This window comes from Ornithorhynchus anatinus, chromosome X5 (assembly GCF_004115215.2).
Source record: "Ornithorhynchus anatinus isolate Pmale09 chromosome X5, mOrnAna1.pri.v4, whole genome shotgun sequence".
NCBI classification, from domain to species: domain Eukaryota; kingdom Metazoa; phylum Chordata; class Mammalia; order Monotremata; family Ornithorhynchidae; genus Ornithorhynchus; species Ornithorhynchus anatinus.
Genome location: NC_041753.1, coordinates 45,780,153 through 45,800,182, shown reverse-complemented (window position 1 = coordinate 45,800,182; position 20,030 = coordinate 45,780,153). Strand labels below are relative to the sequence as shown.

At 36.5% G+C, this 20,030-nt stretch overlaps 1 protein-coding gene across 10 annotated transcripts in view; it reads right to left on the bottom strand.

Annotated features, from left to right (window-relative positions):
- Positions 1 to 20,030, bottom strand: part of NFIB (nuclear factor I B) — a 312,498-nt gene that overhangs the window by 257 nt on the left and 292,211 nt on the right. For 8 of the 10 annotated variants that reach the window (XM_029055083.2, XM_029055080.1, XM_003428627.3 and 5 more), the window contains 2 exons: positions 19,204 to 19,292; positions 1 to 6,102 (listed from right to left, as the gene is read on the bottom strand). The exon at positions 1 to 6,102 is cut by the window's left edge and continues 257 nt beyond it. In XM_029055083.2, the coding sequence (XP_028910916.1) occupies positions 5,973 to 6,102; positions 19,204 to 19,292 (219 nt within the window). In that variant the 3' untranslated portion in view covers positions 1 to 5,972. The remainder of the gene's footprint in view (positions 6,103 to 19,203; positions 19,293 to 20,030) is intronic. The other 2 variants (XM_029055085.2, XM_029055086.2) reach the window with 2 other exon arrangements.

The window sequence follows — 20,030 nt, the reverse complement described above, 5'->3', positions numbered from 1 at the left end:
AATCTGGGTATGATGCCAGAGGCCTACGCTCCCAAAGTTAAGTAACTGTAGAGTAATGCATCCAACTGTTAAAAAGGTTTGTTACACTAAGGTTGTGCACTCACCTCCTTTTTTTTTTAATTAAAATACAAAATTCAGTATTTATGGCCCGTGGAGAGAAAATGCCAAAAGTTTCAAAATGGATCAACCCTGGTGTGTAGCTAGCAAGCAATAACTGACTACTTGTCACCTACAGTTGTACTAAATGTATCTAAAGAAACACACAGCCCTACAAAAGTTGTTCTCAGAGAAATATCATTGAGATGGGGCACCTCTTCCCAGTCTACTAAAAGTTCTATATGATATAAGCACAAATTAACAGCTTGATGAAGACATAATCTAATGCAGCTTTTGAGAAGCCTAAACCTGGGATTGAGTTACCCCTCATATTCTACAATGTTGTAGAGATTTTTTTTTTTGAAGAAAATGTTATTTGAAACATATTTACAACTGAACTCAACAGAGACTGTGAAATTGAACAGGCACTGCTCATTTGTTTGAGTTTTTTGGTAAACATTTTGCTGGTTTTTTGTTTCTTTCTCATTTTGCATCAACTTTTATCAGTCCATGCAACTTCAATGCCCTCAATGAAGAATGCATAATAAGCCATACTTCTTAAAAAAACTTCCTTCTGCATAAAGAGATCCATTTGCCACATCAGTCCCTGTAGCACAGTTTTCAAAACCATTCTGTCAAAAATACAGTAATACAAAGCCTGGCTTTAGTGTCACTAGCTCACACTGCTTTTCATTTATTTAGGCCACCTTTTGTTTTACTGGTACTGTATCATGCAATAAAAGAATCAAAGGCTTAGTCTAGCGTACTTTTATGCTAGTGGCACTGAAGACCTTTTCACAAATTCAACATACATTTGAATTGCAACACACAGATATTTCTAAAGAGCAATAACTAGTGAACCCTTTTATTATATATAAAAAAAAACTACTTACAACCATTGAAGAAAAAATTGCAACAAAAAATGTAAAAATTGACCGTCTCCAACTTGTCCCCTTTACTATTAACAATGTGACCAACAGAGCTGTGGCATGGAAACAGTACAAAGAGTTGTCATGGCAATAAGTTTGGCTGATGCAAAGGTCATTGTGCAGGGTTAAAAGGGCAAAATCAGTGGTCCATGTTATCCCTCCAACTGCAGTGCTCCACCACACCCACACAATTTTGAGGAATTAGAAAAGCAGGGGGACTACCAGAAAGTGCAAATATGAAGGAGTCAGTTTTTGACGCTCCTTCAGCATGGAGTAGAACAATCAATTTTGAGCTTTTCCTGTTAAGCTAGATTAGCCTGCACATTTTAAAAAAAGTTTTCTATAGAAACCCAATAAAAAAAGTCCAGGAAGCATGCAGCTGGTTAATGTTAACAAAAGACCTTGACAGGAACATGTAAACTATATTGGATGTCATGCTTGGGGCCTAACTGCCAGCAACAGTTTTGAGTTGTTTCATTAAATGTGAATACTGTACACTGAATATGGGATAACTTTCTGCAGCCTTCATAATTTTACACATCACATAGAATTTTGAGTTTAGGAAAGAACCCGCTCTGGTGTCACACTGCTGAATATGTCCCTGTGCATCTCTTCCATTAAGTCCTTATGAAGCTACAAGTCACAAATCCAAAATTCTGCTCCCTGAGGACACAGTTATGTGAGACATAAGTACTGTCTTAGTTCTCTGCCTATCCTGAATGCTCTGTGAACCTAATCTTAAATACCATCACGTAACAATCACAAAAACTTTTGCTAAAGGCCATTATACACTAATAAAAAGACAGTGGTGCTTCCAACATTCTGAAATGCTCTGAAAACCAACTTTTCCAATACTAAATACAACAAAATAACCTTCATAAAATATAACTTTTCTCCATTTACAATTTTTTTTAAAGGATTAGTAACCTATGCTTTTCAAGCATAGGAATCTGCGAAATAACTCCTAACATGGACAGATTTTTTTTTTTAATACATAACTTAAGAAACTGGAGAGTTTTAACCCAAGTCCAGTTTCTAAACAAGGAATATTCTTGTTTACTTTAAAAATGGAAACAACATATAGTTCCATTATAATTGTTAAAAAGTTAGCTTTACAAACAAGGGAACTTTAATTAAAAAAAAAATCTTAACAAAACTATACAGTGTACAAATTACTGTCTACAAGGTAGGCGGTTCATTAAGAAGACTTTCCGTTCTTCTCGCTACTTGCAGCTTCACAGATTCATTCACATATTCTTTTTAAATGGAGCTGCCCACCTGAACATTACCCCACAACTATATTGCTATAATTAATATTTTTGCCATGTCTTTATGTACAGTCTCCTTCACTGCCTTTTTTTCTTAGTCAAGCCTTAAACGTTCATGTCACTCCAGGGGAAACGCACTTCAGTGGCACTGCCAAGTGGCCAGGGCTGCAAAACAACTAAATAAAGGCAGAACAGTGCACATAGAACGGGGTGGCTTGAAACGGCACCCCCTCCTGGAGCCCTCGTGTAGTGACCTTCACCACCCTGATGCTCTGAAGTTCAGGGTACGGGGTACAGGAGGGACACACAAGAGCTACAGGAGTGGGATCTTCTTTAGTCAGAATACACTTCCTGGTGAAGGAGGAGGCCAAAGACTGGATTTGAGTCCTCAATATGTAGTTTTCAAAATCTTTTGATCTTTTTAAAAAAAGTTGATTTTTTTTCCCAAAAACCAACTCAAATCAGGCCTTTATATTGAAGAGGCAGGCAGGACAACCCACAGTTTTGCTAAGACTTCAGAGAGGAAGGCTCATTCATTTGCACCAAGAGAGTGAGTCTGCCTTTATAAAAAATACTGTGTGCCTTGTGAGGTTGATTCATTCACACAATAGGTCAAAGATATGTGAAAAGCTCAGTTAAGATTATCTGTTGTCTACTAGAGTAAGTATCACAGAAATTATTGCACTTACTTCTGAACGTGCACTATTCTCATCCTGCTGTGCTATTCAGCATTTGGGGACATCATACTGAATGGGCTAATCAAATACAATTCTCAGCACATGATCATTGTTCATAAGAATTCATTATTAAATGATGTGCTGTGAGAACAATAGATGGTTTATATTATTAGATTATAGCCTACCGGGGTGGGGGTCTGCTTCGAAAGACAACCTACCATGTTTCAATGGTTCTAACAATATATGTTCTATGAATCAATTCACGCTATGGGGCTCAAGAAAAAGAGAGAGCGCAACATAGAGTTGGTTTCCTCATTAAACTCTCAAATATAAATGTGAGGCCTCCTGCCCCTCTACCCCTGCTGCCACTCCCTCCAAAATCCACAATTTCATTCACCATTAATTGTGGATTGAACTCATCCATACACAATCATGTTCTTGAATTCTGTATTCCCCTTCTGCTACCATTCCCCAGAACAAAACAAGAACAAATGGAACCATATTTGGTCAGATTTTTTCTGACTGAAAATGAACTTTTCTCTTCATCAGTCCAAATTATAGTTGAGAATAGCGACTTCCTGGCCTTTTCATTTGAGAAGACTCAAGAGTGCAGCCATCTGCTTGCAATATGAAGACAAGTGTAAATCAGTCCACATATTATTAAAATGAGAAGTCAGGCAACAGAGGCTTTCTGCAGCAGACAGTCCAAATGGGGATATGGATTTTGTAGAAGAAAGTATGTTCCTGTGTTAAATTGTGAGTGAAAAACACCCTCTGAAGTGGACCATTTACTATATATCTTTGCCAGATATAAGACAACTCACTCTCAATGTGGGTCTTGACCTCTCAAAACAAACAAAAAACAAAACAAAAATAAAGTCAAACAATATCCTCAAGCCAAGTCTGCCTCCAACAGAATTCTGGACTTTCAAAAAGATCCAGAAATGAATTCAGCTTGCACCCCAGGTGGGAAGTTAAAGAGAGGGAACCTATTTTGAAGTTTGTCACAGTAGGCAGAACAGTCGCTTTGCAGCCCATGCCTGTCTAAGGGTGCACTGGTTCACAGCTACACTGTAAAGTGTTAAAAATCCTCCCACCCACCCCAGAATATATATGTGTATATATATATGTATATATATGTGTACATATATACACATATATACATATATGTATAAAAAAAACCCCTGTCCATCTCTCAGTACACAAAAGGACCTCATCACACTGCAAAAATAGCAGTACCCACTTTGGTCAATTAAAACAAACAAACAAAAAAAGCATACATTATTCTCTTTTTTTTAATCTGTGTACTTACCTATAATAACCAATACAGCTAAAAGCACTACCTACATAGGCAAAACTTGGTATTGCATAATTCGTATAAATTTGAACACCCCCCTCCCCCAAAATATTAATTGGAAGATGAAAAACATGAAAGATTAATAGAAAAAACACCAAAATACTGAAAATATTGCTGGTCGATTACAATTTTTAAGCGGCAACTATACACAGCCATGATATGCTTTATAAATGTGAGATAAAGGTATAACTGTCTAAAAAATCCATGATGTCACACTTTTTTTCATCTGGAGTACAAAATATTTTGTCATAAAAATGGTAAAGATTTAAAATGATAATAAATGCAGCAAAACAAGTGTAGTGATGTCACTTTTTTTTAGATTTCAAGGCAAGGCACGTAATGTGGACATTATATCTTCGTGCAAATTAGGATTACTGGAAAGAGTCATTTTTAATTAAAATTTTAAGAGACATAGAGGCAAAATGTGTCTGCCCATGCACACTACAGTTCTGTCGATACGTGAAATTTGTTGAACAAGGCTAATTTCTGAAAGCACCATGCAAGTTTCTGCACCCTGATTACTTTTGTTTTCTCAAGAGTGCATTTTTATATCCTACCCCCTGGCATTCCCAGTTTGTAAACTGTAAGCTTTGCCCTAGTGACATGGATTTGCCTGCCTCTTTGTCTCTATGATGCAGATTTTAAAGAACCTTTTGTACACCCTATGGGTTCTTGATGCAACCAGTAATTTTAAATAAATACATTCTACCTCTACGGAGGCAGTAGCTAAACCAACGTAAGTGCTGTGTTTCCATTAATTTCATCTTCTCAAGCACATGATTTGTCTAGATTTAATGCCTTTTAATGCCCTCAAAAACTGAGGGGAAAATAAATTTGTTCAAAATTATTTAAAATTCTTTTTTAATCCCCTCAATTTAGAGTCCAAGGGCTGAAGGACTTATAATGATGCTTCCCCTTTAGATATAAATTTAAAAATTGCACTTGCCTCTGTTAAGTGTTTCTTTTATGGGGAAAATATTATATTAATTTTTACTGTTGCATGCAGAGATAACACTTTACCTACATAGAGGCATTCTCCATAGAGCTTTTGTGTTCAGACTTTCTTTTTAAAGATTTCAAACTGGGTTACATACTGGAAAAGGCTGGATAAAGGGCCAAAGTTTATTAAATTGGTTCTGATAACTAAAGGCTAGAGAGCGTGGATTTTTGTTTTGAACTTTTGAAAATCAGAGTATTTATAAAATGGCTGGCTCAAGGCCCTTGTCATCAAGCAGCTCTGTTGCTGCCTCCTAGCCTTTGTTTTGTGAGATAACCAGGAATAGTGATTCCATGCGTAAACAACAAGAATACTAAACCAAGAAAACTAGCTTATCATGCAAATATTAAGGCATCTAGAAAGTCAGTTAAAATATATTGTCATAGAGACAGAACATCTATTTCCCAGCGGACTTCATATAACAAAGGCTACTTAGCAGGGGCTGCGCTCTACCCATCAGTGAAATATCATCGACCCTTTTTATTTCATTACAGTTTCAACCTTAAGGGAATTAGTGATTGTAAGTGCTGCAATTGCTGGTCTATTTTTCTTCTTTCTTCAGTTTCATTTTTTTGTCCCGTCTTCCTTTTTCTTTTCCTGTTTTTTTTTTTGTTGTTGTTTTTTGTTTTTGTTTTACTTTGTTTTCCCTCAGTTGCTTGTTTCTGCTTGAAGGAAAGGTTCTCCAATTATGTTCAAACCATAATTTTGGACATTTGTTGGCAGGATTGGCGTCCTGTTGGATACTTGAAAAGGGACCAAGCTAGCCCAGGTACCAGGACTGTTGAAAGGAGAAGAAAAAATAGAATATAAATAATTACACAGTTTTGCCAAGATCATATAAAAATAAATTCAATAAATGTACATCAAGTATATTAGAACACTGAGTTAAAAGAAATTAAGTTAGTAAAATGGTGAATGATAGCTGAGCTCCTACTCTTATGACTTTCATCTCGTGCACAGACTTAGGATAATGAAGTAAATGTATTAATATAAATTTCAGGTATTGCTATTGTAATCATATCCTGAATGACCCTGCTTCTTTCAAGGAAAGCAAGATAAGTTACGGGACAAAATACATGGAGGAGGTACAGATAAATAAGAGTTGAAACTTATCAAATTGAGAATAATTATCATTATATGAGACAATCCATGCCAATGTAAGTGGTAAATTACTTACTGCAAAAATACCAACCCACATTTTGTAAGTGTACCAAAAGAGTGTTATTTACTGATTCTCATCATCTCTCACACAAGTTCAACATATCTCAATTCTGTGCCTGTGAGGCTGAATGAGCATGAAAAAGAGCAGTTGAATAAATAGCTGTCCTTATTTCATTTATATGAAAACACTGCATTTCAGGAAGACGGGTACAAGTGTCATTGTGTCTAATGAGATGATTGGTTCCTACTCTTAGGTCTTATTCACCAGGCCAGTAAAGGCATAATCGAAAACCATTTAACCAAATGAATGGGATCTTTCCTTTTTGTTAGCATTTTTTTATCTTTTATTTTGATTTTCTTTTTCTCCCTCTAACACTGATCTCAGGCGAGACTAGAACTTTATTGTGAAAGTACTGGCAAAGCCAGTGCTAGGACTGCACAGGCCCAGTGTTGGAGTTAAGTATACCCTTTTTCTTTTGCAAGTGGGAGAGTGTGGGGAGACAAATCTTACATGCCCCAATAGTTCTGGGACTAATACTCGCCAAAATGCTCAGGGAACTGGCAGCTGCCAAAATTGAGGGATTATTATGGCAAAATTCGTTCTTGATATCCTCATAATTCAAAAGTGCAGGATTTCTTTCATTTTGTATGGCCACTGAGACAGTTGTCCAGTCACTCTTGCCTCTTTCCTCCAGCAATGGGCACCAGATCCTGCTGGCTCTTCAGCTATACCCAAGCCTATCCTCCCCATACCTATTAATTGAAGCACCACATCTGAGATTTTCTGAGTTTCTCCCAATTTGAGTTCTCTTATAATCCTTATCATGCTTGTGAAATTAGGAATATTTTTAAGGGACAACTCAATTCTTTATCTTTAAAAAGAGGGCAGATTTTTTCTCCTTCATTTAGTTTCACTTGTGGGATACAGACCAAGTTGGCTGCTATTCTCTGTAGAGAAGGCTTAGGGGATAGAGCATGGGCCTTGTAATCAGAAGGACCTGGGTTCTAATCCCAGCTTCACCACTTTACTTCTGTATGACCTTGGGCAAATCACTTAACTGCTCTTGGCCTCAGTTACTTCATTTTAAAATGGGGATTAAGAGTGTGAGCCCCATGTGGGACAGGGGCTGCGTCCAACCTGATTAGCTTTTATCTACTCCAGTGCTTAGAACAGTGCTTGGCACATAGTAAGCACTGAACAAGTACCATAATTATTATTATTAGATATCAATCTATGTGCATTAAAGATAAGATTCCTTTCCTTATTTAATTTTGAATTCCAAGTATTAGCGCCCTCCCACCCTCCAAAAAAAGCCTTTTGCTTTAACTATATCCTGTTTGGACACTCATTCCTCGGTAAAAGAGGCACTCTACTGTAAATTATTTGGATCATAAATCTCTGTCTCTATAATGTCCTTAGTTTTTGAAGGTGACATTACTGATACTAAGATCCTATCCATGTGTCTAAGTGTGACTGAAAACATCAGCAAAATGTGTGATTTAACTTTACATATTAAACTCCAAATCTAATAAGAAAAAAACATATTTCACTCAGAGTTGTTGAGTTCATTTCTATTTATGTCCATCCATATTTAACTAATGTTCCCTGTTATCAATTTACCATTTTATTCTAAAAAAGACTCCACTTTATTCACCATCACTGCATTATATGACTTTTCAATGCCATATGTAAATTCTGCAAATACGTATTTTTTTTGTTGCATGTTTGTGTTCGCCTCCCAATTTGACCATAGCAACCCAAAATCATATACCTTATCTTAGGCTTCACTTGAAACTCCCCTCAGCACCTAGTACAGTGCACAGCAAAGAAGTAGATGACCAGAAAAATGTGACTACTGCCACATGGATAAATCATTTCTTATCTGATCACCTAGAAAATAAAATGCCGTCTTTTGGCCTTTAAAGTAAGAGATATTTAGATATTTATAAATATAAAGGAGAAAGGAGTTATATTCATTCACTCGTGAGAGATCTACCCAATACTGCATTAGTGAAAAAAAATGCCTCAAAAGAACAAAGAATGGGGTTTGTTGTGTAACTCTTTGGAAATGGTTTAATAAAATACGTTTTAGTTAGCAATAGATCTCTTGCTGCAGTGTAGCTAACGCATTTAATTTAGATGTTCATCTAAATCTTTCAAACCTCCTATCTTGCATTATGACCATAGCAAAAATGCAGGGTGCAATGTGTTTGCCAATATTGTTTATGAACCTTTGGAGAAGAATAAAATCATGCACATTAAAGCTATGCAGACCCCATAAAAGAGTTTTACAAGCTGCTTATTACCCATTTGTAGTTTAACTTCATACTTATAAGGCACAGATCTTTGTAAGAGGGATTAGTAGAATTGTAGGTACTGGTGAAAGCAATTTTCAAATGCAAACAAATATAGCAATATTGTGATAGGCAGGCAACTGCCCCTTTGCCCACTTATCTGTTTGCACGGCTGCCAAGTAATGAGAAGTAAACTAAAGAAAGAATTGCAAAACATATCTTGCAATGTCCCACTCAATCTCCTGAGCAATGTCCAAAGATACATTTAAGTCACGTTTCCCCAAAAATAGAAAATTTATGGGTAATAGTCTGTGATTCGACTTGGATTAGCATATTTTGGACACATCATCATGGGGACTAATTCTTTGGAGAAGACACTATTTGCTAGGAAAAGTCCAGGTAAAACATGTAAGAGGTAGACCATCAAGTAGATGGATAGAAACCATAACAATGATAACAGAAATACCATTAGCAAGGTTATGGATTATGGCAGAAGACAGGACGTTCTGGAGAAAATATATCCATAGAGTCGCTATGAATTGGAAATGATTTGATGGCACTTGATAATAATAACAATTCTGTATTGCTATAATGTAATGCTTCAATATGCACATTAATATATCCTAGCTGGTTTGAAGTAAGGATTCATAGAATTTTATCATTTCACTGAAGAGCTTTTCATTCTTATAAATCCCACTGAGATCACTCCAATCTCTCTCAAACGTTATCATTCTCATGTTTTAATTATATTTCTTATGTAAATATCTTCTTACATTTCCTTTAACTTAGTGTAAATAAGTGACAGCTTATTTTGTATCCCTTTCAACACTTTACTCCTGACCTCCAATGGCCACCCATAAAAGAGACTGAGAAGATTGGTCTCGGTGGCCTGTTCAGCATCTGGTATTTCTCCTGAAATCATCAAAATTATGATGATGGCCTTGTATTCTTATGAGAGAGAGAGATTAGATATACCTATTTATTTGAGAGTGACCATCCAAGAGCCATAAGGGACCAATGGGGCAGGAGGATCTGTAATCAAATTAGCAATCCAAAATCAGAAAGTTCAGTTTCTAACTACATACCTGGGGCAATACATGAAAATATTCACAGAAGAGGCAGAAAGGTATTTCATACTCAATTTGTAGTATGAGATATTTGCATTTTTCAGCATAACAGAAAGATAACATGCTACAGAAAATTTTCATCTCTATTTGGGAGATCACCATATCACCTGTTTTTTGCTGGGTATATATATATATTCCAGAGAGAGAGAGATTGTCCCAATCCAATATTTTTGAAAGCTATATGTTATCTTTAAAGACATTGCTAACTCTCTTTATTGAAGAATTATGCCAAAACAGGGGTAAATATATATCAGCAGTTTACAGAGATCAATGGGCAACTCAAGAATAATTTTTTCAACAGGAAATCCTGCTGAAATTTTTCTCTGCTGTAACGGTAATCACTGATGCTTTACAAGTGGCATACCTGCATACAATTAAGGATGAGTTGGTATTCCTGAATCAATATGATAATTAAGGATAGCCCAAGATGAAAAAGACCCATTCCTCGTTGCTCCGGAGCTGAAGTGACCCAGGATTTAAGGCATAAAAATAAAATATCTGAGACCTCAGATCTGACGGATTTCTACCCATATACCTGTGTCTACATTTGTCTCCTATCTCTAGTAATCACTGTTTTGACCACCTCTCCTTTTTTTCCTTACCACACCATTTTTCTTAAACTTATACCTCACACTCCTCTTTTAAACTATAGGGAGGCAATCTGGTCTAATGGAAAGATATTGGGGGAGTCAGGAGATCCAGGTTCTGATCTCAGTTTTGTCAGTGGTCTGCTTTGTAACCTTGGGCAAGTCTCTTAACCTCTTTGTACCTCAGTTTCTTTATCTGTAAAGTAATTGCAATATTTGTTAGTCGCTTACTACATGCCAAGCACTGTACTAAGCAATGGGGTAGATACAAGATAATCAGGCCCCACATAGGGCTCATATTCTAAGTAGGAAGGAGCACAGATATTGAATTCACATTTTGTAGATGAGGGAACTGAGGCACAAAGAAGTCAAGTGAATTGCCCAAGGATACACAGCAGGTATGTGGCAGGACAAGGATGAGAACTCAGGTCCTCAGACTCTCAGGCCCGTGCTCTTTCCACTAGGCCATGCTGCTTCCCATAGAAGCCCTCCTTACCTCTGAGGTTTTGAGCCCAAAAGGGACAGGGATGGTGAATGATTATCTTGTATTTATTTAGCCCAGTTCATTGCTCTAATAAGTTCTTAAAAAATACCATTAATTGTTCTTAGGTTAGAAAAATGCTTAAGATTTTATCAGATACAACAAAATGAAGAGACAAAAAACCCCCAAAGACACTCATAGAGCCTGAGTCATAGAAACATGGGCATTGAGGGAACAATAGAGAAAGAAACACCACCAGAGAGGCATACAAGACAAGGCATGATGGGGGAAGACAGGGGACAAACAGGTACCTAGATGGAGAGCAAAAAACCTCTCTAGGCTTTTCTTCCCTGCAAAGAAGCTCTCCCCACTACTCTACTCAACCCCCTTTTCAAGCTACTGTTGGCGAGAGGATCAAGCAATTGAACTTCTGAAGCTGGACCTCTGTGGACATGAAGCCAGGAGAAGCCACAAAGTACAAAATAAAATGCCTCTCTCCAAATAAGTTCTACAAACTTATATCACAGTTTAAATATAAGCCATTTTAAGTGCTAAAATTACCCCCTACAAAAATCAACAACTTTGATTTGGCTATTTCAGAGTTTTATCCTGCCTTTGATGCTAAAAGATATTGTTGGGATACCTTCTTATAATTCCTACAGAATAAATAAATGGCATTTTTCTTTTAGCTGCAAGAAATCTTGCTCATGATTCACTAAAGAGAAGCATCTTTATGCCAAAATTGCCACTTTGACCACAAATAATGCACAGGGATAGTGTAAATTATAGGTCCAAATGTTTACAGTGACAAATTCCCAGGGAGGTGGTAATCTACGTTCCTGTAAATTGTAGTTTGGCCAATTAAATTGCCTTCTACACCAATTCTGGTTATGTTTCTGTTGAATTTAGTGTTTGTCTTTCTTTCCTGTCCTGTAGGTTATGGTAGGAATCAAGGAAAGAGGAAGTGATTTTTAGATGGCATATTCTTGTTTTCCAGGATTGGAGAACAGTTTGAAATACTTAGGTTTATATTTGAATGATGTTATATGCATCCAAGATTATTTCTAATAGCTCTTACTGTTAATGGTAATCACATATTTCTTACTTGTTCCTGATCTAAACTTTCATGGGTTCTTTGGACAATAGTAAGTATTGTAAATTGCAGGTGATTCTCGAGAAATCCTCTTGACTGCAAACAACCTCATTTTATAGAAATGGAAGAGACAAGTAGTTGCATATAAAAGTGAATAGCCTTCTTTATAAAACTTCCCCAGGGATTGAAGATTTTGAAAATTACATGAAGTAAAATGGTATGTGTGGTAACATTGTTTTATGGGCCTCTAGGGCATTTTAAAATAATAGATGGAGAAATTTTGAATGAGAGAATGTCTTGAAAGGTTTCACTGGAAAAAAATGCCAATTTGGGCACATATCTATGTGGTTTGATTTACTTTAACTCAAATACAACAATATGCAAATCCATTTGTACTACAGTTTAAAAAAACTGGGGTAAGTCGCCTTATGCTGTGATAAAACACACTGCCCAAAATATTAATTTTCACAATCTCTCTACTCCTCCTCCACCCCTCCCCTTTCCACACTGTTCAGATATTGCTGCTACTTCCATTTGCAGGTGAAGATTCTTTAACACCTGATAAAAATCTCTTTTGTTAAAGATGATCCTTCACTATGCTTTCACTGGTGACTGCTGGAATGTGTCTATAAAAGCATCAATATACACTGAACTACATAGTCTGCCTTCACAAACTATTCTTTTCTAAAATTAACTCCAACATTATCTGTAAGATTGTTCAGTATGAAGAAGTGTGTTACAATCAAAGAGGCTAAAGGAGGTATCATTGAAAACCATTAATTTAAATCATTTATAGACCCAAAGAGTCCTGGAAAAGTATTTAAACTACAAGCAAATGAATGACTTTGGTAATCTATGTGTAGTTTTTTTCACAGTACATTACTACTGTCAATGAATGTTAAATATTTGTACAGAACTACAAACCATGAAAGCAGAAGTTGATTACAATGAAGACTAGAATAACCTTTCCTATTTTCTTGCACATGGAGCTTCCTATGCTCCAAAAATTTCAACAAGTTTCTTTTTAACCTTCTAATAGGTAGAACATATTTCTATCTTTCCTTCCTATGCAGTTTAAGTAATATGCCTTTTTGCTTTGATAAAACAATTAGAAGTACTTTTATATTTATTCAATCAATAAACACTGCATTAGATGCAGATAATTTGGCTAAGAGCTTAATAAATATATAGAGTACTTAACATGAAACATCATGAAATAAAGTGGGTATTAAATATACTTCCTAACTCTGCAAAGGGTTAATAAGCAAGGTTTACACTTGGGAATTATTTGAAACATGCTCCGCCCTCCCTCCAAGTGCTGCCAAAAATCATCTGACAGGAAACGTAAGATTAAGTTTGTCCTACCTAAGTGAACAAAGAGCCCTCAGAACAGGCAACCGATTTACTGCAGAGCGGGAACTTTTCTAATCCTGTTGGAATCTACAGTGCTGCTCAGAAAATATCATTGAAAAAGTTGTTTGCTTTGCTTTAACATCTTGTCTCTGGATCATCTCATTTTGGTCACACTGCAGATCCTGCTGCTTCTCCCATAAAGGTTAACTTAAAGCTCCAAACATAATCATGTGGAAAATGGACATTATTGATTCCTATGGTCCATTGTTCCCCAATTCTAAGTCCCTGAAGTTCAAGTTCAATCTGGAATTACATCATGTCTGGTTTCTCCTGGTTACCAGACGGCTTGAGACGTGACCACAGCTACAGAAAAAACAAACAGCCTTCTTCACGCTTTGGCTCCCCTATCGATTCAAACATAAACTTTTTTCTTTCTCTCAAGTATGCTTCAAGTATGGAGCATGGTTAATTTAGAGATTAAGTTCCAAATTAGATTATCTAATGGCATCTTAATGGATTGCTGACCCATTTCCTGTGGGATGGCAGCATGCAAGTCTGGCTGGAATACAATTAATTTCTTAGGAAGTGATCTGAAGACGTTTGCCTAGATAAAAGGAAATATTTTTGTACATCTTTCTTTATTATGGATAAAGTTTGGTAAAACTCTCACCAAAAAGCCCTTTTCACCTGATTAGTGGGCTAATCACAACTGCTCTCAGTGACTGCAAATATCAAAATAATGTTTTTGCTATGTTTTATTTCAATTTCACAGGTGAGCATATCTTCTGACAGAATGGACAAATGTTTTTTCAGAGTTCAAAAAATGGTACAACTACCCACTGGGAAACAAATTGAAAGTTCTTTCACCTAGACATAAATTTCCTCACTATGAAGTGAATTTTGCTGGATTCAACAATCTTCTCAGCATTTTTATCATAATCTCAATGATACTAGGGGCACAGAAAGATATGTAAAAAGTTTAACGTTTTGAACATCCCTACAGCTGACAGGGAAATTCAGCAATCTGAGAATAAAGCCCCCCCCGAGGAACCCCAGGAACAACACACCTGTTATACTGTACTAATGTGTCAAGATATCAAACCAAAGACAGGAAATGCTAACCTAGTGAATTTGCCGGTACAGTCTCCATGTAATGTGGAAATGAAATTTAACTCTTAATCTTACTAAAGGACATAATAAAATAAAAACTAGAAATCACAGATATTAAGAATCATTTTTGTGTATATTACCTATATTAATCACATTTTGGGATTTATTTATGGTTTACTTTTTGATAGACTCACAACATATACACAAATATAAATGGGAGGGAGGACTATTCTGTTTAAATGCTAACTGGGTATTGCTGGGGGGTGTGGAAGGGATTTATGAGGAAGTGGACTGAATCAATGATACTACTCTCCCTTTCCTTTCCCTTTCTCCATCCACTATCTGATCCAAATAAGCTTTTCAGGTTGCTAAATTTCTCTTGGGAAATCAAGCCACTTACAAGAATAACAGCAATAAACCTCAAGTTTTTTGGCATATGCAACTTCATAATTAAGTGTTAAAAATGAAACAGTGCCAACACATGTAACACGTAACAGTTGAGAAAGTCTTATTGATGCCATACAATTATGGGATCAGCACAAACATAAAAATCCTCAGTTTACTTATTATTACAGAAGCTGAGCAAATGGTCTGTGTGTTCTTCAGTAACGCTCACATGTTTACTTTAGCCATCTGAAGTCATCATCTACGTTTATATAAATCATCGGACACACACAACTGCTCAATTGTGGATTGCTAGACTGAGAGAGAGAGAGAGAGAGAGAGTGTGTGTGTGTTCAGAGGGCAGGGAGGAAGGAGAGTGTTGGAGGGAATGCAACACTAAATCCAGTTTCACATTACGCATTCCCTCCTAGGTGCCTTTTTTATTATTTATTTATATACTGTCAGTGTATTGCATGCTTTTTTTTCCATTCACTTCACTTTCATGTCTGAATCACATGCTCTATCCTCACTGCTTCAAGAGAAAAAAACCTCCCCAATTTACACTGTAAACACAAAGACACACACACACACACACAAACACACAATACAGTCTTTCACTTAGTAATTATAGGACAGACACAACAGGAGTTAGCATAAGCAGTCAATCACATTTCATCCCCTTAGAACTTGGCCATTCAAAATTGGAGTAGGAATAGCAGAAGTTACTCGGGTGTCTACTGTGTGGCACAGGCTGGGGAGTTAAAAGGATCTGAGTTCTAATCCCAGATCTGTCACTTGTCTGCTGTGTGACCTTGGGCCTGTTACCTCACCTGTAAAATGGGGATTAAGACTGTGAGCCCCATGTGGGACAACCTCGATGATTATATATTTACCCCAGCACTTAGTACAGTACCAGGTACATAGTATGTGCATAACACAAAACATAAAAAAAAAATAGTAGCTGGGATGAAAGGTGGTGAAGGATTCTGTTGGGTTGTATGTGTTACTTGATCTATGCATAAATGAGATAATTTGATTTTAGCTACTACCAACTGTTTTATCAAAAATGTTCCACCAACTTTTCAAAATTTATACACTGATTTACACTTGGAAATGCAAAATAATAGGCTATGAAAACTCTCTATAAAAAAACTTCAATTTCTAAGCCCAATGTTTATATTAAAAAGTGAAACAAAATGAGCCAAAATCTTCTGGACTAAAGCAGGTCATTCTTCACTATCTCACTGTTGTAGCCAGATAGAGCATCTGCACTATAGAAGAGATGAGATGAGATAGAAGAGATCCATTAAGAATAATAATGATGGTATTTGTTAAGTGCTTACTATGTGCCGAGCACTGTTCTAAACACTGGGGTAAATACAAGGTGATCAGGTTGTCCCATGTGGGGCACACAGTCTTAATCCCCATTTTACAAATAAGGTGACTGAGAAGTTAAGTGACTTGCTCAAAGTCACACAGCTACCAAGTGATGGAACTGGGATTAGAATCCATGACCACTACTCCCCAGTTCATGTTCTTTCCACTAAGCCACGCTGCTTTGACAGGCAGGCCTTGGTCTGAGACTTCAGGAAGAAGAATCTGAGCAAAGGAATTCATTACAGTGGTAGTGGTTTGTACAACGACACTCTCACTCTCCCTTCCCATCCAGGCATGCTGCTGCTGGGGTACAGGGTGCAATGCATCTGGGTATCTGGGCTGAGGTATACAGCACATTGCTAAGTTCACACAAAGGTCTTTCACCGGTAGCACCCATTCACAGTTGAAGTGACAACAGCAGAAATGCTACTACTGCTCTGTAGTGCCCTGTGTGATCCAGCAAGAGGCTGACTGGGTAGCCACTGCAGTTTCCACTGCCCACATGAGCCAGGTATTTTCAGGGTGCCTGCTGGATCTGTGCACCAAAGAGTATGCCCTTGGTAGTTCTTCAATCAAAAACTATCACTACTGATGGGATATCCCCAGCAAGCTTTCTCCTACTTTCAAAGCTGGGACTAGGACTTTGGTCTCATTCCCAGAGTCATGATGATCCCAGAGTCACTGGACCAATTGTAGTAGAGTTATCTACAGATACAAGACAATAGGAACTTCAAATTTGAGGAAATCTTCAAAGAGTTTCTGACCAACTGACTGGAAGGAAAGAATCTCTCTTTGGTCCCACTTCTTTATCCTCAAAAGCACTGATGACTTTGCATCTCGGTGTTGTCTCTGTTGAAATCCCTATCAATTTTTCTTTTTCTTATCAGTCGTCTTTTTTAAGCACAGAGCACTGTACTAAGTGCTTGGGAGAGTATAATATAAGAGAATTGGTAAACACAATATACAAGAAAATAACAGGCAAATGAATCCCAAATTGGATAGCAAGGTGGATCCATTTTTTTGGTACACAAATACAGCATCCCCACTATACAAATGATGATAGAGTTTCCACTAAGAACGGACAATTCACAGAAATGCCAAATCTATTACTCCTATAAAAATATATTTCCCAAATATATCACAATATCCATCACCAATCACTGAAAACTGATTGTCTTTTCAACACTTCTTGGGCAAAAAGGAAAATATAAAATTTCTCAGTGGATTTTCCCTTTGAATTTTAATTGTGGACCTCATAAAAATAATTGTGAATGAAGCTACCAGTCACTCCACAGCTGGACTTACACACGTCAGTAGTATAGTACTAGGTAATATAGCTCTATCATAGGCTACTTTTAGGTAAAATTAAATATTATGTTCCAAACTAAATTGAACTGATATTTATGCTGTTCTAGAAGACTATCCTTGCCACTTGAATGGCCTGGTTCCTGAAGCATGTAGTGAAAATGAGAGTGTAAATTTCTGTCCCATACAAGCGGAGTATCTAAGTAACTCCACATCCATTATTCATCCATAGAAAATGAATCTATAACCTTGCTAGTTCAAATCTGAACCTTTTTCTTGTTGTCACCCATAAACTGAACACACCACCATTTATATTTTTTGAAAGAGCGAGTTGTAACATGACGAGTTTCCTAAGAGCTGATGCTGATTCACTAACCTCATTTCCCTCTTGAACATTTGATCTGTGGTGCTTCATTTGTTCACTCACCTTCTCCAGTAGGATATCAATTGAAAAATGAATGGAAACAAGGGCTAAAATACTAAAATTGTGTCTTAGACCTGTAAAAAATACATAGCTTTCTTCTGGTTTCAGAATATTTAAATACCATTTGTTCTAGGCTGGATATCAAGTTCTAATCATCAACAAAACACAAGAAATAGTCATGTTGAGTGTTCATACACGCATGCATGCACATATACAAACATATGGCCAATGCTTCCTGTCAACAATTGAGTATCTGTTAACACTTTATTATAAGTAAGCATTAATAATGATGGGAATTGGTAGATTCATCTTTGAGAGTTTTTAAAAATGAAATTATGTCATCTTTTTCAGTTAGTTTGGTTGCTAGATGTGAACTTGTATTGTGAATTCTAAGTATTCATCTGATCAATATACAAAGGATTTGTTCTATCTTACCTTGAGCATCACCTTAAGCAGTGGTTTAAATCTAGGACAACATATTCCATCTAGTTATAAGTGATTCCTCAGCAATACCAAATAGATGAGGGTACATCTCCCCTGGTATATTTAGCCAAAGATACACCAACACTTCAAAACAATTTTCCCTCCTAAATACAGACAACTTCCTATTATCCAAAATAATGGCATTGAACCAAATAATGGCATAAAGTCAAATTCATATTTATTCCAAATCTTCACTTTGTCTGTTAGCTTTCCTTTTTTCCCACCCATGCACCCTTGAGCATGTGGGAAGCAAAATTGCCTGTTTTGAGTTTCAACTTCTCTACCTTCCCTATCCTCCCTTTGGTGGAGGTTTGAAAGGGTACTGGAATGGCTGACAGCTAGCAAAAATGAAAAAGTAGAAGAAACAAGCATTCTGAATCATCTACAAACTGGAAGTTTCAATTCACCTTTGGTTAACTGCTAGTTGACTGTATCAATTTTTTATAACATATATTATTTACTTTCTCAGGTACTCAAACCTGAATATGTTTTTTCATTTGTATTTTACACTATAAGCTCTGCCGTTTGGCAGCATTAATTCACTTTAAAGGTACACTTGACTTGGTTAAGAAAATGTGAATTTGAGAGAAATGATAACTTTTTGACATATATGCTCCGTGAGGCTACCTAAAACAGATACTGTATATCTCAATGTGATTTTTAGATGTATTGTAGGTTTGGAAATAATTAAAATGTTACCTTTGCCAAGTAATTCCCAATGTATCCTCACTGGCACTGGGGTATAAATGCCTGCCGTTTTGATTCATGGTCCAGTCACAAATCCTCAGCTGTCAATTGAAACCTAGCAGTCAGATATGGATCGAGCAGTACTACAGTTTTTAGTATTTAAATGAATGCATGCAAACTAGTACTGTACATGGCACAAACCTTACTTTCCAAGAAGTAACTAAAAAAAGGCAAAACAACTTTCTCTGGAAAGCAAAATTCCTACAACTTTTTAAAATAAAAAAGCTACTTTAATATGTTCCCCAATTAATTAAAGCATAAAAGAGAAACTAGTGTTTAGCACATAACAATTAGCCATTATTAGAATACAAATTGAGCTGAAATGAAAGAAAATGTTAATGTTCAATAGTTATATATTTTAGAAGAAAAATCCAATGCTTTTCTATGCAGTGCTTTAGATAACTATAGTAAGGTCCAATAATCAATCATTTCAAGCATGCATTTGGTAAAACATACATGACATGCAGGTTCCAGGAAAAAGCCCCCACCTTACACATACTCTCCCTAACTTGCTTTTTAAAAGTGTGAAAATATTTTCTAATATAAGTTTATTGCCTAATGTTACTGAAAGTGATATTATTTAGGAAAAGGCGATAAGAATATCAAATCATACTATATAAACTAAAAATAATAGCACTTAAGATACCTTATTACATTTAAATAGGGTGAGGAATGCCCTACATGCAAGCTGATACAAATTCTTCCCAGATCTCCAAATCATCCGTTCTGCCCTTCAGAGACTGTTCATGCAACCCTATATAGCTGTTTATTTAACAGAT